At 46.6% G+C, this 18789-nt stretch overlaps 1 protein-coding gene across 1 annotated transcript in view; it reads right to left on the reverse strand.

The window, feature by feature from the left end:
• Positions 1-217: 217 nt before the first annotated feature.
• The window catches only part of LOC138825222 (DNA-directed RNA polymerase I subunit RPA1), a 73927-nt gene continuing 55355 nt past the window's right edge, over positions 218-18789 (reverse strand). The window contains exons 27-34 of the mRNA XM_070019614.1: positions 18243-18400; positions 13508-13634; positions 11283-11393; positions 10466-10750; positions 9060-9260; positions 7640-7757; positions 6756-6920; positions 218-6437 (exon numbers count right to left, since the gene is read on the reverse strand). Of these exons, the coding sequence (XP_069875715.1) occupies positions 6337-6437; positions 6756-6920; positions 7640-7757; positions 9060-9260; positions 10466-10750; positions 11283-11393; positions 13508-13634; positions 18243-18400 (1266 nt within the window). The 3' untranslated portion in view covers positions 218-6336. The remainder of the gene's footprint in view (positions 6438-6755; positions 6921-7639; positions 7758-9059; positions 9261-10465; positions 10751-11282; positions 11394-13507; positions 13635-18242; positions 18401-18789) is intronic.

Consider the following 18789-nt stretch of genomic DNA (forward strand, 5'->3'; position numbering starts at 1 on the left):
GAATTCTTAAGAAGTCTTTGTGCAAGTTAGGAATGCATTTAGCTGCAAGTAATCGAAAAACCAATGACTGGCTTAATGATAAAGATGTTGAATTATATCCCATAATAAAGACCTAAAAGTAGGAGGGCTAACGTTGGTTCAGCAATTTGTCGGAACAGAAAACGAGCCAGATTTTAAAAAATTTCTTTATTAAGTGATTACATAAATTTCACAGTATTGTGGGATAGTGATACTTAGTTAGTCACAAACATATTTTAACCTTCACAAGGAGGATTGTCATTATCATGGTCTACAAAGCTTGTTAACTCTAAGAACTCTGACAATACAACTATTTCTTCCAAATCGGGTGATAGGTACATTTCTTTCCTTTTTGCTTAGTGTAAGCTATTCCCTCTTTCTATCTTATTCCCTCCCGCCCATCACTGCCCTTGCGTTGCTTGGTTCACTTTCATCAATGTCCACTGCATCTGATGGACCCCTCTGCTGTCTGTTATCACGTTTCCTTCTGATTCTGTGCCCTCCTCCTAGCTTCCCTCATATGTGCACATGCATATACCATATATGGGGTGAAGAATTGAAAACAATAGATAAATTAAGAAGAGGTCCTTTGTTTACAGAGTCCTGTTTACGTTGTCATATCTTGTTACACTTCGAATTTAACATCCGCATGTCAGGATCATGTGCCGTTTGTCTCTTTGATCTTGGCTTATTTTGCTCAACATTTGTTCTACTGCCATCCATTTCCCTGTGAATGTCATCATTTTGTTCTAATGGCTGTGTAGTATTTCATTGTATATAGGTACCACAATTTATGGGTCCATTCATCTGTAGTGGGGCATCTGGGTTGTTTCCATATCTTAGCTATTGTGAACAGTGCAGCAATGAACATGCAGGTGCATGTATCCTGGTTGCTGTTGCTCATGGTAGATGCCTAGAGTGATATGGCTGGGTCATATGGAAGGTCTATGTTTAATTTTCTGAGGAGCCCCCAGGCTGCTTTCCAGAGTAGTTTTATTAGTTTACATTCCCACCAGCAGTGAAGTATGGTCCCTCTTTCTACACATCCCTGCCAGCAATGGTTGTTTTTTTTTTGGTGTTTTTTTTTTGGGGGTCCGGTCATGGTGCCTGAACTCTGGGTCTGAGTGCTGTCCCTCAGCTCTTCAGCTCAAGGCTAGCACTCTACCACTTGAGCACAGCGCCACTTCCGGCTTTTTTTTTCCCTGCTTATGTGGTGCTGAGGAATCGAACCCAGGGCCTCATGCATGCAAGACAAGTGCTCTACCACTGAGCCACCTTCCCAGCCCCATTTGTTGTTGTTTGAATTTAGGTATATAGAACATTCTGGGGTAAGGTAGTATCTCAGAGTTGTTTTTATATGCATTTCCTTTATGGCCAGGGATGATTAACATTTCTTCAAGTGTTTCTTTTCCTTTTTTTTTGGTCATAGGGCTTGAACTCTCTGGGCCTGGGTGCTGTCCCTTAGCTCTTCAGCTTAAGGCTAGCACTCTACCACTTGAGCCACAGCACTGGTTTTCTGGTGGTTAATTGGAGATAAAGAGTCTCACAGACTTTCTTGCCTGGGCTGGCTTTGAACCACAATTCTCAGATCTCAGCCTCCTGAGTAGCTAGGACCACAGGAATGAGCCATCAGCACCCAGATTTTCTTTGCCATTTATACCTCTTCTGAGAAGTCTTTTTTTTTTTTTTTTTGTCGGTCATGGGGCTTGAACTCTGGGCTTGGGTGCTGCCCTTGTGCTTTTCAGCTCAAGGTGAGCACTCTACCGCTTGAGCCACAGCACCACTTCTGGTTTGATAGTGGTTTATTAGAGATAAAGAGTCTCAAGTACTTTCCTGCCTGGGTTGGCTTTGAACCTTGATCCTCAGATCTCAGCCTCCTGAGTAGCTATGATTACAGGCATGAGCCACCAGTGCCTGGCCTGAGAAGTCTCTAGCTCCCTTGCCCATTTAATGAATAGTTTGTTAGATTTGGGAAGGATTAGTTTCTTGAGTTCGTGCATATGAATCACAGATTCTTTAATTCAGGTCTAACTAGAAAAGTTTAATCCAAGATCAATACTGTAAGTCTAAATCTATAGTTAATGGAGAACTTTGCCAAACTAAGAATGCTGACATAGGTGCTTTTGGAAGACCAGCCCTGAACCAGCCATTGTTGCATAAAGGAATATTTGCAAATATTTGTACACCTGTTTTCATCAATGTACGTTAAAACTAAGAAGGACTTTTTCCTAAAAAATAATAAATTTAAAGTTCTAGTAGTAGTATTTTAAGAATCATTGCTTTGCAATATTGAGACCAGAGTATGATTATTGTAGTAACATTTACCAGGATGTTTGCTGGAAAATTTGTGTTCATGTAAAGTTGCAAATTAAAAGGGGACATAGACATTTGTGCTTTTTTCATCCATGTAGCTGGTAATTAATTAACTGGCTGAGTGTACTGCAACCTGGTTAAAAATTGGGCTTTTTTTTTTTTTGTATTGGGCTTGAGGGCTTGAACTCAGGGCCTGAGCACTATCTTTGAAGTTTTGTGTTTAAAGCTAGAGCTCTACCACTTGTGTCACAGCTCCACTTCTGACTCTTTTGGTAGTTAACTGGAGATAAGAATCTCATGGGCTTTCCTGGCTAGGCTGGGTTTGAACCACAATCCTCAGATCTTAGCCTCCTGAGTAGCGAGGATTAAAGGAGTGAGCCACCAGTGCCTGGTGTGGGCTGTAAGTGCCTGGCTTGGGCTTCTGTTTGTAAAGAGTCAGCTGAAGGAGTGTTGAATAGGGCGTGCAGTCAGAAAGCTGCCTTTGCCGTCATCTCCTCATGGGCTGTTCAGCCCTAGTCCCCCTTCCAGGAGCCTACTATAGAAGATAGGTGATGGGCAGAAAACAAGATGTGGAAAACAAAAAACAAACACACACACACACACACACAGACACACAACAACCCTTCTGTTCTTACAATGTGATAAAAATCAAACAACTTTTCTGGAGTAAGGAGACTTTCTGAGCCACCCAGGATGCTTTCTACTGACAGACTTTGCAATCAGAGGGACATGGTCCCTTCTTAGTACAACTCTGAGGGAGAAGGCCACCCTCCCCAGTGCACAGGTACAGGGCTGAACTAGCCCTTCCCCTTCTCTCTCTAACTCAGATCTCAGGGACACTACTCCTTGGCTGGGTTAGTGGAACTTCCAGGAAAATTCTGGGTTTGGGGCAGGAGGATCATAAATTTGAGGCTGCCTGATTTAGATATTTTTAAAAAGAAACAGGGCTAGGGTTGTAGCTCAAATGGTAGAACACCTGACTAGCAAGCATGAGGCTCCTGAGTCAGATCCCAGTACTGCCAAATAAACAATAATGATGGGGAGGAGGAGGATGGGAGAGGAAAGGAGGAGGAAAGGAATGGGGAGGGAAGGGAAGACAGTAAGAGACAGAGATATTCTCCACATGTATGGAAAGAAATTGGGTTAGTAGGAATGTAAAATGGTGCAATTACCATGGAAAACAGGCAGGATGATCCTCAAAAAAAAATTAAAAAGAATAGCATACTGTCCAGCAGTTTTACTTCTAGGTATATATCCAAAAGAAAATAAGGCCTCCGAAAGACGTGGGCACCTCTGTTCATAGTGCTTTACAACAGTTGAGAGATGGAGGTAACGCAAATGCCCACTAATGGACAAATAAACAAAATGTGATGATATATCCATCTTCTGAAATGTTAGTAGCCTTAGAAAGGAAGGAAATCCTGACACATGGATGAAGCCTGAGGACATTATACTCAGTAAAATAAGAAAGAAAAAAAAAAAGAGAACTGTATGATCCTATTTACATGGAGTAGCTAGAGAAGTCCAACTCATAGGGAGAGTAGAACGGCAGTTACTAGAAGCTAGTTTGAGAAAGGAATGGGAGGTACTGCTCAATGGATAACATATAATTGGGGGCAGGGTACAGGGCAGATTTGGTTTGTTCCCTAGAGCCTCTACAGTATGACAGTGTTGAAATTGCAGGTTCTCCCCAACCTTTTTTTTTTTTTTTTTTTGCAGTACTGGGATTTGCACTTCAGGCCTCACACTTGCTAGACAGGTGTTCTACTTGAGCCATGCCAGTAGCCCCCCTAGAACTGTGAGCTAAACAGACCTCTTTCCTTTATGAACTCTCCAATCTCAAATATTTTGCTATAGCAATACAAAATGGATGAACACAAGAAAGAAAGGTTCAAGTTTTGGACTCAGAATGGGACAAGGTGCTTCATCTATTACTCCCTGATTCAGGATGAAAAATATCTCAAAGACTCATGGAAACATTTGTAGGGGATGCCAATAGTGACTCCGGTGAGAACTTACGAAGGGGATTATGAGCAAGCCAGCACAGCAGTCACCTCCTGAAGAGACAAGGAAAGGTACCTAGGACCTGTGGCTGGCTGACACTTCAGGGTTCTAAAAGGACACATCTGTCATGAAAATGTAAATCTGTTAGAATTAAAAATGATTCTGCACCCTGATCCATCTTCCTCAAGTCTGGCTTGGGCCTATTTGTTGATCTTTCCAAAAACTCAAATGCACACTCAAGAGAAAGAACACTCCAGACATTTTGTTGTCCTAACTTGTCAAGGAGGCCACCCTCAGAGCCTTCTGAACCAAGTCACCACTCAAAGGAGTACCAACAGGGTACCACAGTGAGATTCTTTGCTCATCAAGATTTGTAGGCTCCAGAGCATCTATTTAAAAACCAGGTGAGGTACTTATCCACAACAGGGAAGAGACAGGTGGAAAAACACATATACAAGGGCAGAAGACCATTACCTCCTGTCTTGGCACAGGCCAGGAGTCTGACTGAAGTTACACACAGTTCTGCTATTATTTTAGGCTGGCTTCTTCACGTTGGCACTTTTTGGTGCGATGGAATCAAACATTCTTCCTTCTGCCAGCTGGCCCTATCACTAGGTTATCTTGGGATCTCCTCTGAGGAGTCTGTTACACCTCTAGTATGAGGGGTTCAAACAATCAGTGCCTAACTCTGCAGATGGGCCCTGGGAGCAAGTTCCATGGGAACCTTTCCTTCCCCTCACCCATGGAGACCATCCTATTCCGCTGTGTCCAAGTCCTGCTGATCCTGGCAGCCTCTATCATGGGGTACTGGTTTCCTCCTGTGTGGGCACAGGAATGCTTAGCGCATTCCTCTGGCATGGGATACCTTTAACCTCAGCCCTACCTGAGGCCACCCCAGCAGGATTGGCGTAGCTCCTTCCCACAGGATTTTGTCTTGTGCTTCTGACTCCCGGGCCGGAGTTGCAAGGGGATACCCAGGGGTGGGCGAGAGTCAGAGGTAGAAAGTTAATAGAAGCTGAGATCAAATGTCACATCATCAGAGGGACCCAAGATATGACTGTGCCAAGAAAATCCCAGTCTTAGGTTCTAAACTTCCAATGCAGAAACCACAAACCAAGGGAAAAGATAAAAAATTATAGTCGTTTTTTTCCTCCCAACAGCTAGTTCTAGCAATGTTTATTACTCAGCCTGAGTTGAAATAACATTAGACAAAAATAGAAACAGCTCTGGTTTTACAAAGTCTCTGTCCAAGTCCTCTCTGCTGCTGTGCTGCAGGGAGAGGGCACCTGGAGGATCCCAGACAGTGCAGGGCCTTCAGGGAGGCCACGGGCTTGGTGCCAAGTAGAGAGCAGAACCCTGAAAGCCAGTCAACTTGGCCCAGTAGACCCAGGGGGAACCTGGAGTTTGAGGGAGCGAGCTACCTACCAGGACCTGGGACACATGGCTCCTAGCCTTGGAGCCAGTCTGGTCTAGGACACAAAGCAACACAGCAGCAGGGATAGGGCTCTGCCTCAGGCACAGGGAAGTGGCCTGATACAGGATTATGCTACATGACCCTTAGCCTAGGAAAAGAGCCTGGGGAGGACCCTGAGGATTTGGCTGGAGTGAGAAGGTACAGCAGGTTTCATGTTTCTGCTCATCAGAAGCCCACCTGAAGTCACTGGCCACTCAGAGCCAAAGAGATCTCACTTCCCTGCTGTAAAGATGCCTGGGGTCACCAAAATACTGCCCACCTTGGTCTTTCTGGTAAACACGGGGCTTCTTGTCCTTCTTTGCTCCTCCTGTAGCACATGAGAAGGTCTGGCTACCTCTGAAGGACATGGAGGAACCTTGAGATGTGGAGGGTGAGGATGGGAACACTGCCAGCCTAGCCCAGAAGCCAAGGTCACTGAGGTGCTCTGGAAAAACACGGTCAACTGTCTTGGAGTCCAGTCCACTCACACGGCAGGACAACCAGCTGGCACCCAGATCTTCAGGGCTGAGCAGACAATGTCTTGGTGGCTATCTCAGGGGCTGCTTGAGTTCAAACAGGCCTGTTCCCCCCTTGACAACTTTCCCCACCACAAGGCAGGCTGAAGGGGACCTCAGTTCATCGTGGGATCCTGTAAGAGACACAAGGGCCTACGTCAGGGGGTGGAGGGAGGAGTGGTGTGATGGCCCTGCAAGGGAGGCTCTGGAACTAGTCCTGAGTCCTCGAGGCTGACATTAGATACTGCAGTGTGGCATCTTCATTTGGAATTGGGGAAGCCCCCACCTCCCCCTTTCTTCCTTCAGAGTGCAGAGGCTACTTTCCCATCTTCTGCCAAGATCTCACAAGATCTCACCAGCATCAAGATGCTGTGAATAGTGCCCTGTGGGCTGGGCTATTTGCCCAGGGCAGACTCAGGAGAGGGTAAGCCTGGCACCTGTCCCACACTGACCCATCATGGTGGCCTGCTTCAGAAACTGGAAGCTGGTTTCAAACGTCATCTGCTGCAGAGGGGAGGAGCTGGACCGGATCCCGAAGCGATTCAGTGGCTTGTAAACACCCTCAAAACACATATAATCAGCAACCAAGGAGAGATGGCGAGGATCGACTGCAATGCCTGCCACAGAGGTCATAACATCAGTGACAAGGAAGGGGATGAGCTGGGAGTGTCACCTGACATAAGCCAGGGTACCTCCAAGTTAGTGCCTGCCTCAGGGTCCAAACCCTGAAGCTGTTCTCAGTACTATTCTGTCCTCATCCAGCACTGTGACCCATGTCTTGCCTGTGGACCTCGCTTGTCCCCTGCATACTGCCTCCCACTCCCATCTAGCAGCACAGGAAGTGAGTTCTTGCCTTGCTGTTTTCACTGGGGATTTGGAACCCTGAAGGCAAAAATGGGGCCAAGTCATCAAAGGGGAGCTTCTTTTTTTCTTTTTTTTGGTTGTGGGGCTTGAACTCTGGGCCTGGGCGCTATCCCTCAGCTCTTCAGCTCAAGGCGAGCACTATACCACTTGAGCTACAGCGCCACTTCCGGTTTTCTAGTGGTTTATTGGAGATAAGAGTCTCACGGACTTTCCTGCCTGATCTGGCTTTGAACCACGATCCTCAGATCTCAGCCTCCTGAGTAGCTAGGATTACAGGCGTGCCCGGCTTCAAAGGGGAGCTTCTTGGAAAAGACCAGGAGCCATGGAGATGGGGCTGTTACCCACCACATTTCCTCTTAGGGGCTTTCAGAGACTCTAGTCTCCTGCAGACACACTCAATTGTACCTGTGTTTGGCTTCCTGCCTCAATGCAAGGCCCACACCAGCCACACTGCTGGTGGTGCTCCTCTTACCATACACGGCAAACACATCCTTGATCTCCTTCTCGATAACCCGCAGTGCTGCCTCGATGCCGTAAGTGTTAGCCATGGCATGGATGTCATTGGAGTAGAGGCGGCGCAGGTCCAGCACCTGGGCAGGGACAGAAGGACTGACTTCAGAGCCTAAGGCTCTCACCATCAACACATATATCTCCCACCCACTACTCTCTGCCTGTGCCTGGCAGCTGAGAACAGCTAATGACCAAGTGTGGAAAGGTGGCCCAGGACTAGAGGGGAAACTACTGGCAAAGAACTAGCAGCACACTAGCCAAACCCTCGGGTCTCTTTTGCTGCCACCAGATACTAGAAGTAACTCAGATTCACTAAATAGAAAGTAATTTCTTGTTATTCTTTGTTTGAGCCTGCTTACTTGTAGTACTGGGGGTAGAACCCAGGGTCCTGAATAGGCCTGCCAGGCACTGTACCACTAAGCTACATCCACAACCCTCATTATTTCTTTATAATAATGTAGAGAATATAATTTTATTATTCTTGTAATGGAGTAACCTGTTTTACTAGCATGGACACTCTCTTGGGAAGTGGAGAGCGTACCCTCAGCAGTGATCCTCAAATACTTCTGCAGGGCCCACAGGGCAGAGGGCAGAGAACAGAGACAGGTTTTTTTCTATGGGGGTTTGTGAGGGCTCATCAGGGGCCATGGTTTGGGAGCTCTGCACTATGGCTGGAGGGGACATTTTTCTGGCCATAGCCATGTTCCACAGGAGACAAGTGAAGACAGGCAGCCTGCCTGGCACATGTTGTTGAGAATTCATGAGAGTACAACCTATGCCAAGCTCTATGGAAGGGTGGGCTCGTTCCTGCTCATGTGCCTAAGGAAGATCTTGGTAAGAGGCTTGGGGCAGTTAAGGGTGGGGACACAAGTGTGCAAGGCTAGGGGAGAATAGGTCAGAGGGTCCCAAGTTCCTGAGTGGTCTGTGGGGAAACCCTTGTGCTTGAGCACTGAGAACCTCAGAGGAAAGACCAGATGTCCTGGTGAGCAGGAGAGACAGGAACACAGTGCCTCAGCAACACTGGGTTGGGGCCAGGGTCTCCTTTACCAGACAGTGAGCAGCATCCAGGCCAGCAATGTGGCAAACCATTTCTTACAACTCTATACTAGGAAGGTCTTCATTTCAAGGTTAAAAATTGTACTCAAATGTGTCTATGACACTCTGGGTTAAAGTTCAGCAGGCTTTTATACTGGAAGTCTAAACAAGACTAATAGACATTATGAGTCCCCGGAGGGTGGGCAAGGGGACAAACACTTGGTTTAGAGCATGGAAGGTTCAGGAAGAGCTAGTGTCGATCAGCTGCTGGAGGCTCAGCTTCTAGGGGTTGTGTCCAGAGATAATGGGAGGTCAGGCCAGCAGACATGCTAGAGAATGACACGCACCTCAGCATATTTGAACAGCTCTGGGAGGTTGATTCCTTCTGTGTTCAGCACAAGTTCCTTCTCATTCTCACTGTTGGTTGTTTCATTCAGGAGGCACCTAGTGATGCCCTTGGTTGTGTAAACAATGGCACTGTGGGCCAAGGACACCACCAGGGAGCTCATGTCAAAGTTAATCTTCATCAGAGGGAGCTTCATCGTCACCTACCAGAGGAGAGAAGATGCTATTTCCAGCCCTGTGAACAGAATAGGGGTCTTCTGGCTGAGACCCAGGAATACCTTCAAAGCCCTTTCATTAAGTAACACTCTGGCTGGAGGAAGGGGACCCCGTTGTGTGAGCTGGCAGGGTAACCTGAACGCAACTAACACCCTGGCTGGAGGAAGGGAACCCTATTGTGTGAGCTGGCAGGGTGACCTGAACACTGGTGGCTTCACAACCACAACATGGTCTTACTGTCCTTTCAGTCAAAAAACCCACAGTACTTGTTTTCTTTGCCTGGGATGCTGTCAGTGAGTCCTGTTACCTATATTACCATATGGGACCACCAAATTGATCCAAGGAAGACAAAGGCTAATTCTCTGTAATGTCAAGGCATCTGAACCATTCCTTAAGGGAACCATGCAATCTCCAAAATGGTGACCAGGGGATGTGTGGGAGGAGGGGGGGGGGTTCCTACTTGGTGATGGAACAAAGCTTCCATCACCACTGTTTGGAAAGTACCTATAAGGCTTGGAAAATGAGATTCAGAGGGGGCTTAAGGGCGATATGTGTGCATTGTGCTTTGGGGAAAAGGGTCTATAGCCAAACAGATTCTGAAAAGGACATGGTATTAAAACAAGAACAGCCAGCTGGGTACCAGTGGCTCATGCCTATAATCCTAGCTACTCAAGAGGCTGAGATCTGAGGATTGCAGTTCAAAGCCAGTCCAGGTAGCAAAGTCCATGAGACTCTTCGTCTCCAATTAATCACCAGAAAGGTGGCAATGGAGCTATGATCAAGTGGTAGAGTGCTAGCCTTGAACAGTCAAGCTCAAGGCCCTGAATTCAAGCCCCAGGAGTGAGTGTGTGTGTGTGTGTGTGTGTGTGTGTGTGTGTGTGTGTGTGTGTGTGTGTGTGTGTGTGTGTGTGTGTGTGTGTGTGTGTGTGTGTGTGTGTGTGTGTGTGTGTGTGTGTGTGTGTGTGTGTGTGTGTGTGTGTGTGCGCGCGCGCGCGCGCGCGCATGCATGGGCACGCACACGCACACATATACAAAGAACAGCCACTTTCAGAGGCCTGCACATGGGAAAAGCAGGCATGGGAGCATGGTGGCCCCACTTCCCAGCAGTCTGGGAGCTCTATAGCAGGCCCCTACCTTTAGGGCACTCAGTGGACTGGACTAACCCCTTGGACCTGGAGGGGTGGCCACTGACCTGGCACCACAGTCCTTCTTTGGTGTCATACTGGTAGTCTTCAATGAATGAATGGGCCTCACGCACAGCCTGGACCCGGCGCTGCACAGCCTCAGCTCCCTGGGGTCCCCGGTGGTGGCGGGGAGGTTTCTGGGGCAAGTCTTCTTCCAGGCCTGAGCCCACTTCCTCATCTGAACCATGGGCCTGAAGGGCACCACCTTCACCATGGATGTTCCCTTCTTCTGTTGTTTCCTCCTCCTCCTCCTCCTCTTCCTTCTCTTCCTCTTCCTCGCTCTCATAATCCACCTGGCAGGAAATGGAGTTCAGGCTGTCACTCAGGGCTCTGCCATCACCTGGACATTGTCTGTGGAACAAGTGCCCCTGGCAAAGGCTGTGTCTGGCCTGGTCCCCACACTCCTGGCTTCTCTGTGCTGGTCTTCCTATTTCCAGCCTCTCACCTGAGATTGCCACCTTCTCTCCTGACGTTTCTGGGGCCCTTTGGAGGAGGAGTTTACTCTCCACTTTCCTGACTCACCCACTCAGCCTGTGAATTCCCTCCATCTCTCTAACTTCTCTTCTTCCTTGTAGAGATTATGAGAGTAAGGGACTGGTTTGGATATTACATAAAGGACATCACATTTTCATGATAGAAACAGGAGGCAGCTTGACATCTGGAAACTTGAACCTGATTCATATTCAAGGTTAGCCAGATATGAAGGGCAGCCCTGGCTTCAGATTTCTGGTGGGTTCCCAGGAGGCACAGAGGGGCAGCTTGTGTTAAGGGAGAACCCCTCAGGCATGGTCACAACCCCTTCACCTCCAACTGAGTCCCCCTCACCTCTTCCTCTTGCTTCTCCTTGCGTTTAGTGTCAGAGGCATCAGTATCCCCCTCATCAGCCTCAGCATCCACAATGTTCCCCTCTTCTTCTTCATCACCTTCCTGTTCTCCCTGTGGTTTGAGGTAAAAACAAAATGATTAGTCCTAATATTTAGTGCTTGGTGAATCCATTTGCCTACCCACCAACTTATCCATCCCATCCCATCCATCCATCCATCCATCCATCCATCCATCCATCCATCCATCCATCCATCCATCCATCCACCCACCCACCCACTTACTCGCCAACCCCTCTTCTTACCCATCTAGCCATCATTACCTCACCTACCATCATCTACCAAACTGCCCATCTTCTTACCCTTCTTCTTACCCTTCTTACCCATCAATCATCTATCTACCTCCTACCTACCCAGGATCTACTCATCTAGCCCTGGAATCTAGGCCTTTTTTCAAAACTTGAGTCTTTACTCTTACACACACCACTTATACAGTATCTCATGTTTAAACTTTAACAAAGGGAAGGGCAAAGGGGAAGGGGCTCTGGGGCTGAGGATATAGTTCAGTGGTAGAGTAATTGCTTAGCATGTGCAAAGACCTTGGATTTGATCCCCAGCACAACTGAAAGAAAGAAAAAGTGCTACCACTCACCAAATCATTAAAAAAAAAAAGATGGTTAAAAAAAAATAGTGTTCCAAATATTTTTAATCAGTCCCATTGCAAGTAGCAATGAAGAAGGGCTATTTTGGTAGAATACTAAATATTTTAAAAATCAGTAAAACCTTCTTCCTCCTGACCTTGACTCCTCTCCTTTTGAGTGAATTAAGATCAAGACTAGTTTTCAAAAATATATGTGGTCTAGGCCAATCCTTCACTTAGTAAGAGGAGACATCCAGAGAGAAGTGACTACATAAGCAGATAGTATATCAATCTGTGCCCTACCTCAGCAGGCTTACACTGGCCCTATAAAGTGCTGGTCCCTGGTAAGAGACCTGCCATACTGGTCCTCAGGTCTGGCCTGCTCTGATGGCAGAAGAGGAATTGTTATTCCAAGACTCCTTTGCCAGTGGTGATTTTCTGCTCCTTCCCTTTTCATATTGAGTTTCAAATTCTCTGGTGTTGGGTTTTTGGGGGATTTTTTTGACACTGGTCCTGAGCTTGAACTCATAGCTAGCGTTATACACTTACGCCACACTTCTATTTCCTGCTTTTTTTGGTGGCTAATTGGAGATGAGTCTCACAGACTTTTCTGCCCAGGCTGGCTTCAAATTAAGATTTCAGCCTTTTTTTTTTTTTTTTTTTTGCCAATCCTAGGGCTTGAACTCAGGGCCTGGGCACTAACCTTGAGCTTCTTTTTACTCAAGGGCTAGGACTCTACCACTTGAGCCATAGTGCCACTTCTGGTTTTTCTGTTTATGTGGTACTGAGGAATCGAACCCAGGGCTTCATGCACACTAGATAAGCACTCTATTAGCCACATTCCCAGCCCTCAGACTTCTTAATAGCTAAGATTACAGGCTTGAGTCACTAGCAAGCAACTTCTCTGTTTTAAAATAGCTGTTTGGTCCCTGCCAGTGTTCTGATGGGCCCCAGTTTATCTGGCCTTAGAAAATCAAATGCAAAACAAAACAAAGTCACAACCAGAAGCTTCAAAGACTCCACATACTATTAGGCAAGGCCCAACTGTTCGGATGAAAGCCTTTTACAGAGGAGTCTTTAAGAGCACAAATGGATGTCCTGAGGTTTATCTGGGCCATTGGTGTCTGGCAGCCTCCTTGGCCTTGCTCATCAGACTTAAAAAAAACATGTGGTGCTAGGCACTGGTGGCTCATACCTGTAATCCTAGCTACTCAGGAGACTGAGATCTGAGGATCGTTGCTTAAAGCCAACCTAGACTCTTATTTCCAACTAACTGCCAGAAAACTGGAAGTGGAGCTGTGGATCAAAGTGGTAGAGCACTAGCCTTGAGTGAAAAACTCAGGGACAGTGCCTGAGTTCAAGCCCCATGAGTGACAAAAATAAACAACAAAACATGTGGTTTGTTAGCTCTCTAAGAGTAGCAGATAAATGCTGAATAGGTAAGTGGAAAGACAAGCTGATACTAAGAACTTACAGAGCACTAAGAATAGCCATGAGGCCTTTCATACAAAGACTACATACATCCTACATAGTTCCAGGCCTGGGACCATCTCTGTGCAGCCCCTCAGAGGCCTTCAGGACTCACTCACCCGAGCCCTCCCTGACTCCTCAGCATTATCAAGATCCTTCTGTGTAGCTCTTCGTGTGTTCACACTTCTGAAGGTCGATTCTTTACTACTCTTCTTTCTGATGCACTCCATCAGGAGTTTAAAGAATCTGAGAGAGAAGAAACCCACAAGCCCCCATCAGTATCCATGTGTCATGTCCTCTGCTCCCTGAGGGCCAGATGCTGAGGGATTCCTACAAGAGATTAATACTCAGGACAGAAGCCATCTTCTCCTATACACTTGCTTCCCTCTAACTTCTGAGTGGCATTTGTTACATCAGAAAGAGCAGCCTCATAGACTGACAGTCCTGGTCTAGATCTCTATTGTCCCTCCTAGAGCATGTGGGTCTGAACATGATTAACAACTTCCTGAGTGTTAACTCACTCATCTGGAAAACCTGAGTATTCATATGTTTTATATAATTCTGTTTTAAGGATCAAAATGACCCTATATCTGATACCTTTCCCAGGGAGTGGCAAAGTATGTGTTAAGTGAGTGTCAGTTGTTGGTGGTCTCTAACCAGGACGGCAGATTCAACTGAAGGAGAAAGGTATCCAACCTGGGTCCAAGACTTTCTCTACCTGTCAACTATAGTATTTCCTGAAAATGGTGCTGCCTCTGTCCTGGGTGTGGGAACCCTGACAATTAGATGAAGGAATGAAGACTGAAAAAACTCATTACAGTATCAAAAGGCAGCAATAACTAACTTTTACCAATGAATACTGTCAACAGATTAGAACCAAATCAATTTCAAAGAACCCATTTGACCATGAGAACATGGGGATCCATCCTTGGCCCCTTCTTTCCCAATTGCCAATTTTGAAAAGTCCCTTGGGGCTTCACCCTGCCCTCTCCCTATTACAAGATAACCTTTTGCTTCTTTTTCATCTGGCTGTAAGAGCACACCAAACTAGAAAGTACTGGAACCTTGGAGAGCCCTCCCACGCTCCCTCCAATTATCTGGTGTTCTCTGAAGCTTCCCCTGTATCCTTCCTGGGCTAACCCTGGGGCAGTACAGGGTTGAGGCTCCTCACTCCAAAGAGTTTAGTTTGAATTTGAAGAGCAGGCAGATCAAACGTTTACTATTTTGCAGTAAACAAGAATAGCATCTTCTCTCCCTTTTTTTTAGATTTTTAAACAGGCACATAGTTTTGTTGAGTTTTGGTATTTGTCAGAAAAATGAGGCCCAGTGGCAACTGAGAGGCTATCCAGACTCTAGACACAAGAGGAAGCAAGTCATGGCTTTAGAAAGAACTGGGAAGAGAGGGATGGGAAAATGTTTTGGAAAGGACAGGCTCAAGTTCACATTCATGTCCCCATTGTGTCCAAGCAGAGATGAAGCCCTTGATCTTGTCCATAATGTGGGACTGCTCTCACCTTGCTCACAGGTACTACAAAGAAGAGGAGGAGTGGGGTGCTTCCCTCTGCTGGGGTTACTGCTTATCTCCTCAGGTCCCACGTGTGGTCTGTGTCGATGTGTGGCAACAACTCATCTCTGAGGCCCCACCCAGACATTCCCAACTGCCCTCAGCCTCACTGGCTGCCTCCTCCCATCCCCAATCATCCTCTGGGCTTTGTTCTAGCCTGCTCTGCCAGAGACTTTCCCAGTCCTTCTGCCTGCTAGTGCTGTACCTATCCTTCAAGGCTGGGTCAAAATGCAGATGCAATTTTTCCACAAGGACTCCTATGATCCCCAGCCAGAACCCTGTCTACCTTGCCCACATCTTTTGGTGACTAGGACTGATGAGAATTGGGAGAGGGTACAATGAAAAAAGCTGATCAGCAGTATGCGAGTGTTTCTGAGGTGCAGCCAGTTTGTCCTTCTGTGACCTTGCTAAGAGTAAGGGAGATGATAGCCCTCAGTGAATAAAGGCTGTGCTATTTGTCAGTGTGTGCCAACTGAAGGGAACAGGAGTGGTTGGCAGAGGGACCTCCCCTCCCACATAAATAATTACAAGCTGGGAAGATGACTCTTGGCTGTTTCTGAAAGTGTTAGGCAATATCCTCACCATTTGCTGCTTGTAGAGTCAGATTCACAGACATTCTAACTACAGAGACAGCCATGGGGTCGATCTCAGGCCAGGACTAGAAGCCAAAACCTACCCTTCTCCCGTTGCTTCTACTCTGTGCTCTTTCAACTTACCAGCCCAGCCCATCTTATAGATAACACAAAAATATTCAAAGTGATCGGTGCCAGTATAGCCATCAGAGACTGTCCTGCCTATGGACACCTCCATCTGGCTCCTCTGTCCTATTTTTCTCTCTAATTTATGGGACTCAAAAGTCTCTCCATGACTGGGAGAGAAGAAAGGGAAGAAGGTAGCAAAAAGAGGAGGGAGAGGGAAAGGGGATAAAGGAGAAACCGCTTTAGGGGGAGAGTGGCTTTTCTGTAAGCACATTCCCAACCCCCTTCCATTTCCTTTGAGCCCTGAGGTCTTAAAGTGGTTACTGCCAAGCTTGATAAAGGGACTCCAAACCCACAGCCTAGTTCAGTCTGCTCTGGCATTCATCTTGTCTGAGTCCTCAGAGTCCTGCTGCTGAAGTCACTAAGACTATCCCTACCGGAAATGACTGCACATGCCTTGTTTATTACAGCTTTTCAAGTGTATAAACATAACACAACTAGGATGAAAAACTACTTCACTGTTGGGAACAAGCCAGGGCTGTCATTTATCAGGAAGAAAGTTTAAAAAGTAATTTACTATTTTCAGTTCCATGAGGTAATGTCAGTAAATGAACTCTAACCACAGCCTAGCATATCTTTGTGGCAACCTAGCTGCTGTGGAGTCTCAGGTGAAGAGAAATGGGCCAGGCTGTAGACTCCATCCACTCTCCATCATTCTCAAGAGGTAATGTGATCCTAAGTCCCACTTCTCAGAAGAGGGCTTCCAGGCCAGTACAAACATCTGTTGCACTTGCTCCTCTCTGTTAATTAATGAGCTGGCAGGATGGAGCCCCACATGACTGTCACTGTTCCCAGTGTTCCAGAACATGTGGAGCACCTGACCTGGGTAGGTGCTGATGCATGTCCTCCCCAAGACCCAACTAGCAACAAGCTTAGAGCTTTTATCATCTGAAGTAGGATCCACCTAGGGAATGGCCTGAAGGGCTTAATTTGGATCCAAACTCTTCTACCCTGATACCCAACATCTTATAGGCCATCTGCGTAGAGGATTGGCCTGCAGCCAGACCTTACTTATGGGGCAGGGAAATAAAGAATCAGGTCTTGGCTCCACTCCTGTTCTCACTTGCCCCAGTGACCAACTTTGGTGGCTTTGTGCAGCTGTGAGATGGTTGAAGGAAGAGAAACTTTCTTTTCTGCTCTGCTACCAATTCTCCATATCTGAGCAGCTCTGGGAAGAACCAGATGGTCTAGATTATAGGCAGTGGTCAATGGCTCCAGGTCCAATCTTCTCTACAGATATAGTTTCTCTTGTCTACTGGGCTTTTAAAAGGATATGAATTAGTTACAGTTCCTCTTAAAAAAGCAAAAGTAGAATCCGGCATCATGGCTCATACCTGTAAAACTAGCTACTCAGGAGGTTGAAATCTGAAGATTGCAGGAAGCCAGCCTGTAGAGAAGTCTGTGACACTCTTATCTCTAATTTACTGCCACAAAAGCCAGAAATGGAGCTGTGGCTCAAGTGGTACACTGCTAGCTAGCCTTGAGCACAAAAAGCTCAGGGATGCCAGGGCTTTGAGTTCAAGCCCCAGGGTTGGAAAAAAGAAAAAAAAAACATGAAAGCAGGCAACCAGAGAAAGAAAGAAAGAAAGGAAGGAAGGAAGGAAGAAAGGATGGAAGAAGGGAGGAAGGAAGGAAGGATGGAAGAAGGAAGGGAGGGAGGGAGGGAAGGAAGGAAGGAAGAAGGGAGGGAAGGAAGGAGGGAGGGAAGGAGAGAAAAAAGGAAGGAAGAGAAAAAGGAAAAAAGAAGGCAGACTTTGTTTTAAATCAGAAGATCTAGCCACTGTGGCTCACATCTATGCATGGAGTAACCAATTCCTTGAGATAGGTTCCACATGCTTCAAGTCTGCCAGTCCACTTTACTGGACTCTGCTATCTCCTGCATTCTGCAGCCTTTGGAGTTTGCTACTATTAGGGTCAGTGTTGAGTCAGAAGTGCTTTTGTGGTTCTTTTCTGCTTTCTCCAGTCATAAAGAGTCCACCCTCCTAACTCTGTGCAATCAGCATTATAGACTACACTTTTCAAATGCCTTAGAGTAGTCTAAACTTGAGAGAAAAATAAAGTTCACCAGATAGAAATGCCTTTGTAAGAAGCTACAAGCAACCTCAAGTTATTAAACCAGGGTTTAAAAGCAGTATGACACTGTTCATTACTGACAAACTGTAAACGTAACAGGAACCTCATTATGCTGCCTGGAATTATATCCCATTACTAACTCCATGTGCTGGGCTGACATCAGAGGCACCACTGTGGTGGGACTTCCTTCTCTCTCTTGTAAACATACTTTCACATCTTCACACTACATGCTCAAGAGGATGACTTCTTGAGCCATCAACCCAAGGTAATGTGTTGTTAACTAATTTACACTTACAAGCCAGATCAGGGTGAGGTTTGTGGATGAGGCTGTAGGGTCTGCAGTTCCTACACACTTCTTTTACAGAGCTTGCTGGGAAAATGCGCACCATCTCCTGGAAGCCTGTGGCCAGGAGTACTCTATGGGCCATAATCATCAACAAATATGGCCCGAATTCTGACCTTGTTTCCATGAAATGCAGGATGTCCTCAGGTCTCAGGCACTTCTCCTGTTGGTAATAGGCATGCGGCAGGAACTCAAACCTCAGCTCATACACCCGGAATTTGTTCTGTTTTTCCCCCATGCAGAAGGACTCCTGGACATCAACTTTCTGCAACACCTAGAATGAGAAGAGCAGAGAACATGACTTGTCCATGTCCCAGGAGACTGCGCTGCAAGTGGACTGTGGGAAACCAAGGGTTTGAAAGGACAGCAGCTAGGGCCACAGGGTAAAATCCCAACCCTAGTGAGATCTGCCTACATGAGTCCTTGGAGAAACAGGGTGGAGGCCCACAGCTTAGAAGCCATCTCCAGCCTGGGAGGAGTAGGAGCCTTCCTGTGTCTCCCTAAAAGCAATGCTGGTAAGCCAACCCAAGAAGCATTCTTACTATACTTGTTAGGCACACGAAAATGCTGCAGAACTAATGGTTATCTTAAAAGGCTCTTGATCCATCCCTTAGCCTCTCTCTCCCTAGTAGGAAGGGTCTGAGCAGTCAAAAGTCTGCTCTA

This window comes from Dipodomys merriami, unplaced genomic scaffold, assembly GCF_024711535.1.
Source record: "Dipodomys merriami isolate MVZ:Mamm:240054 unplaced genomic scaffold, mDipMer1.0.p SCAF_136, whole genome shotgun sequence".
Lineage (NCBI taxonomy): Eukaryota > Metazoa > Chordata > Mammalia > Rodentia > Heteromyidae > Dipodomys > Dipodomys merriami.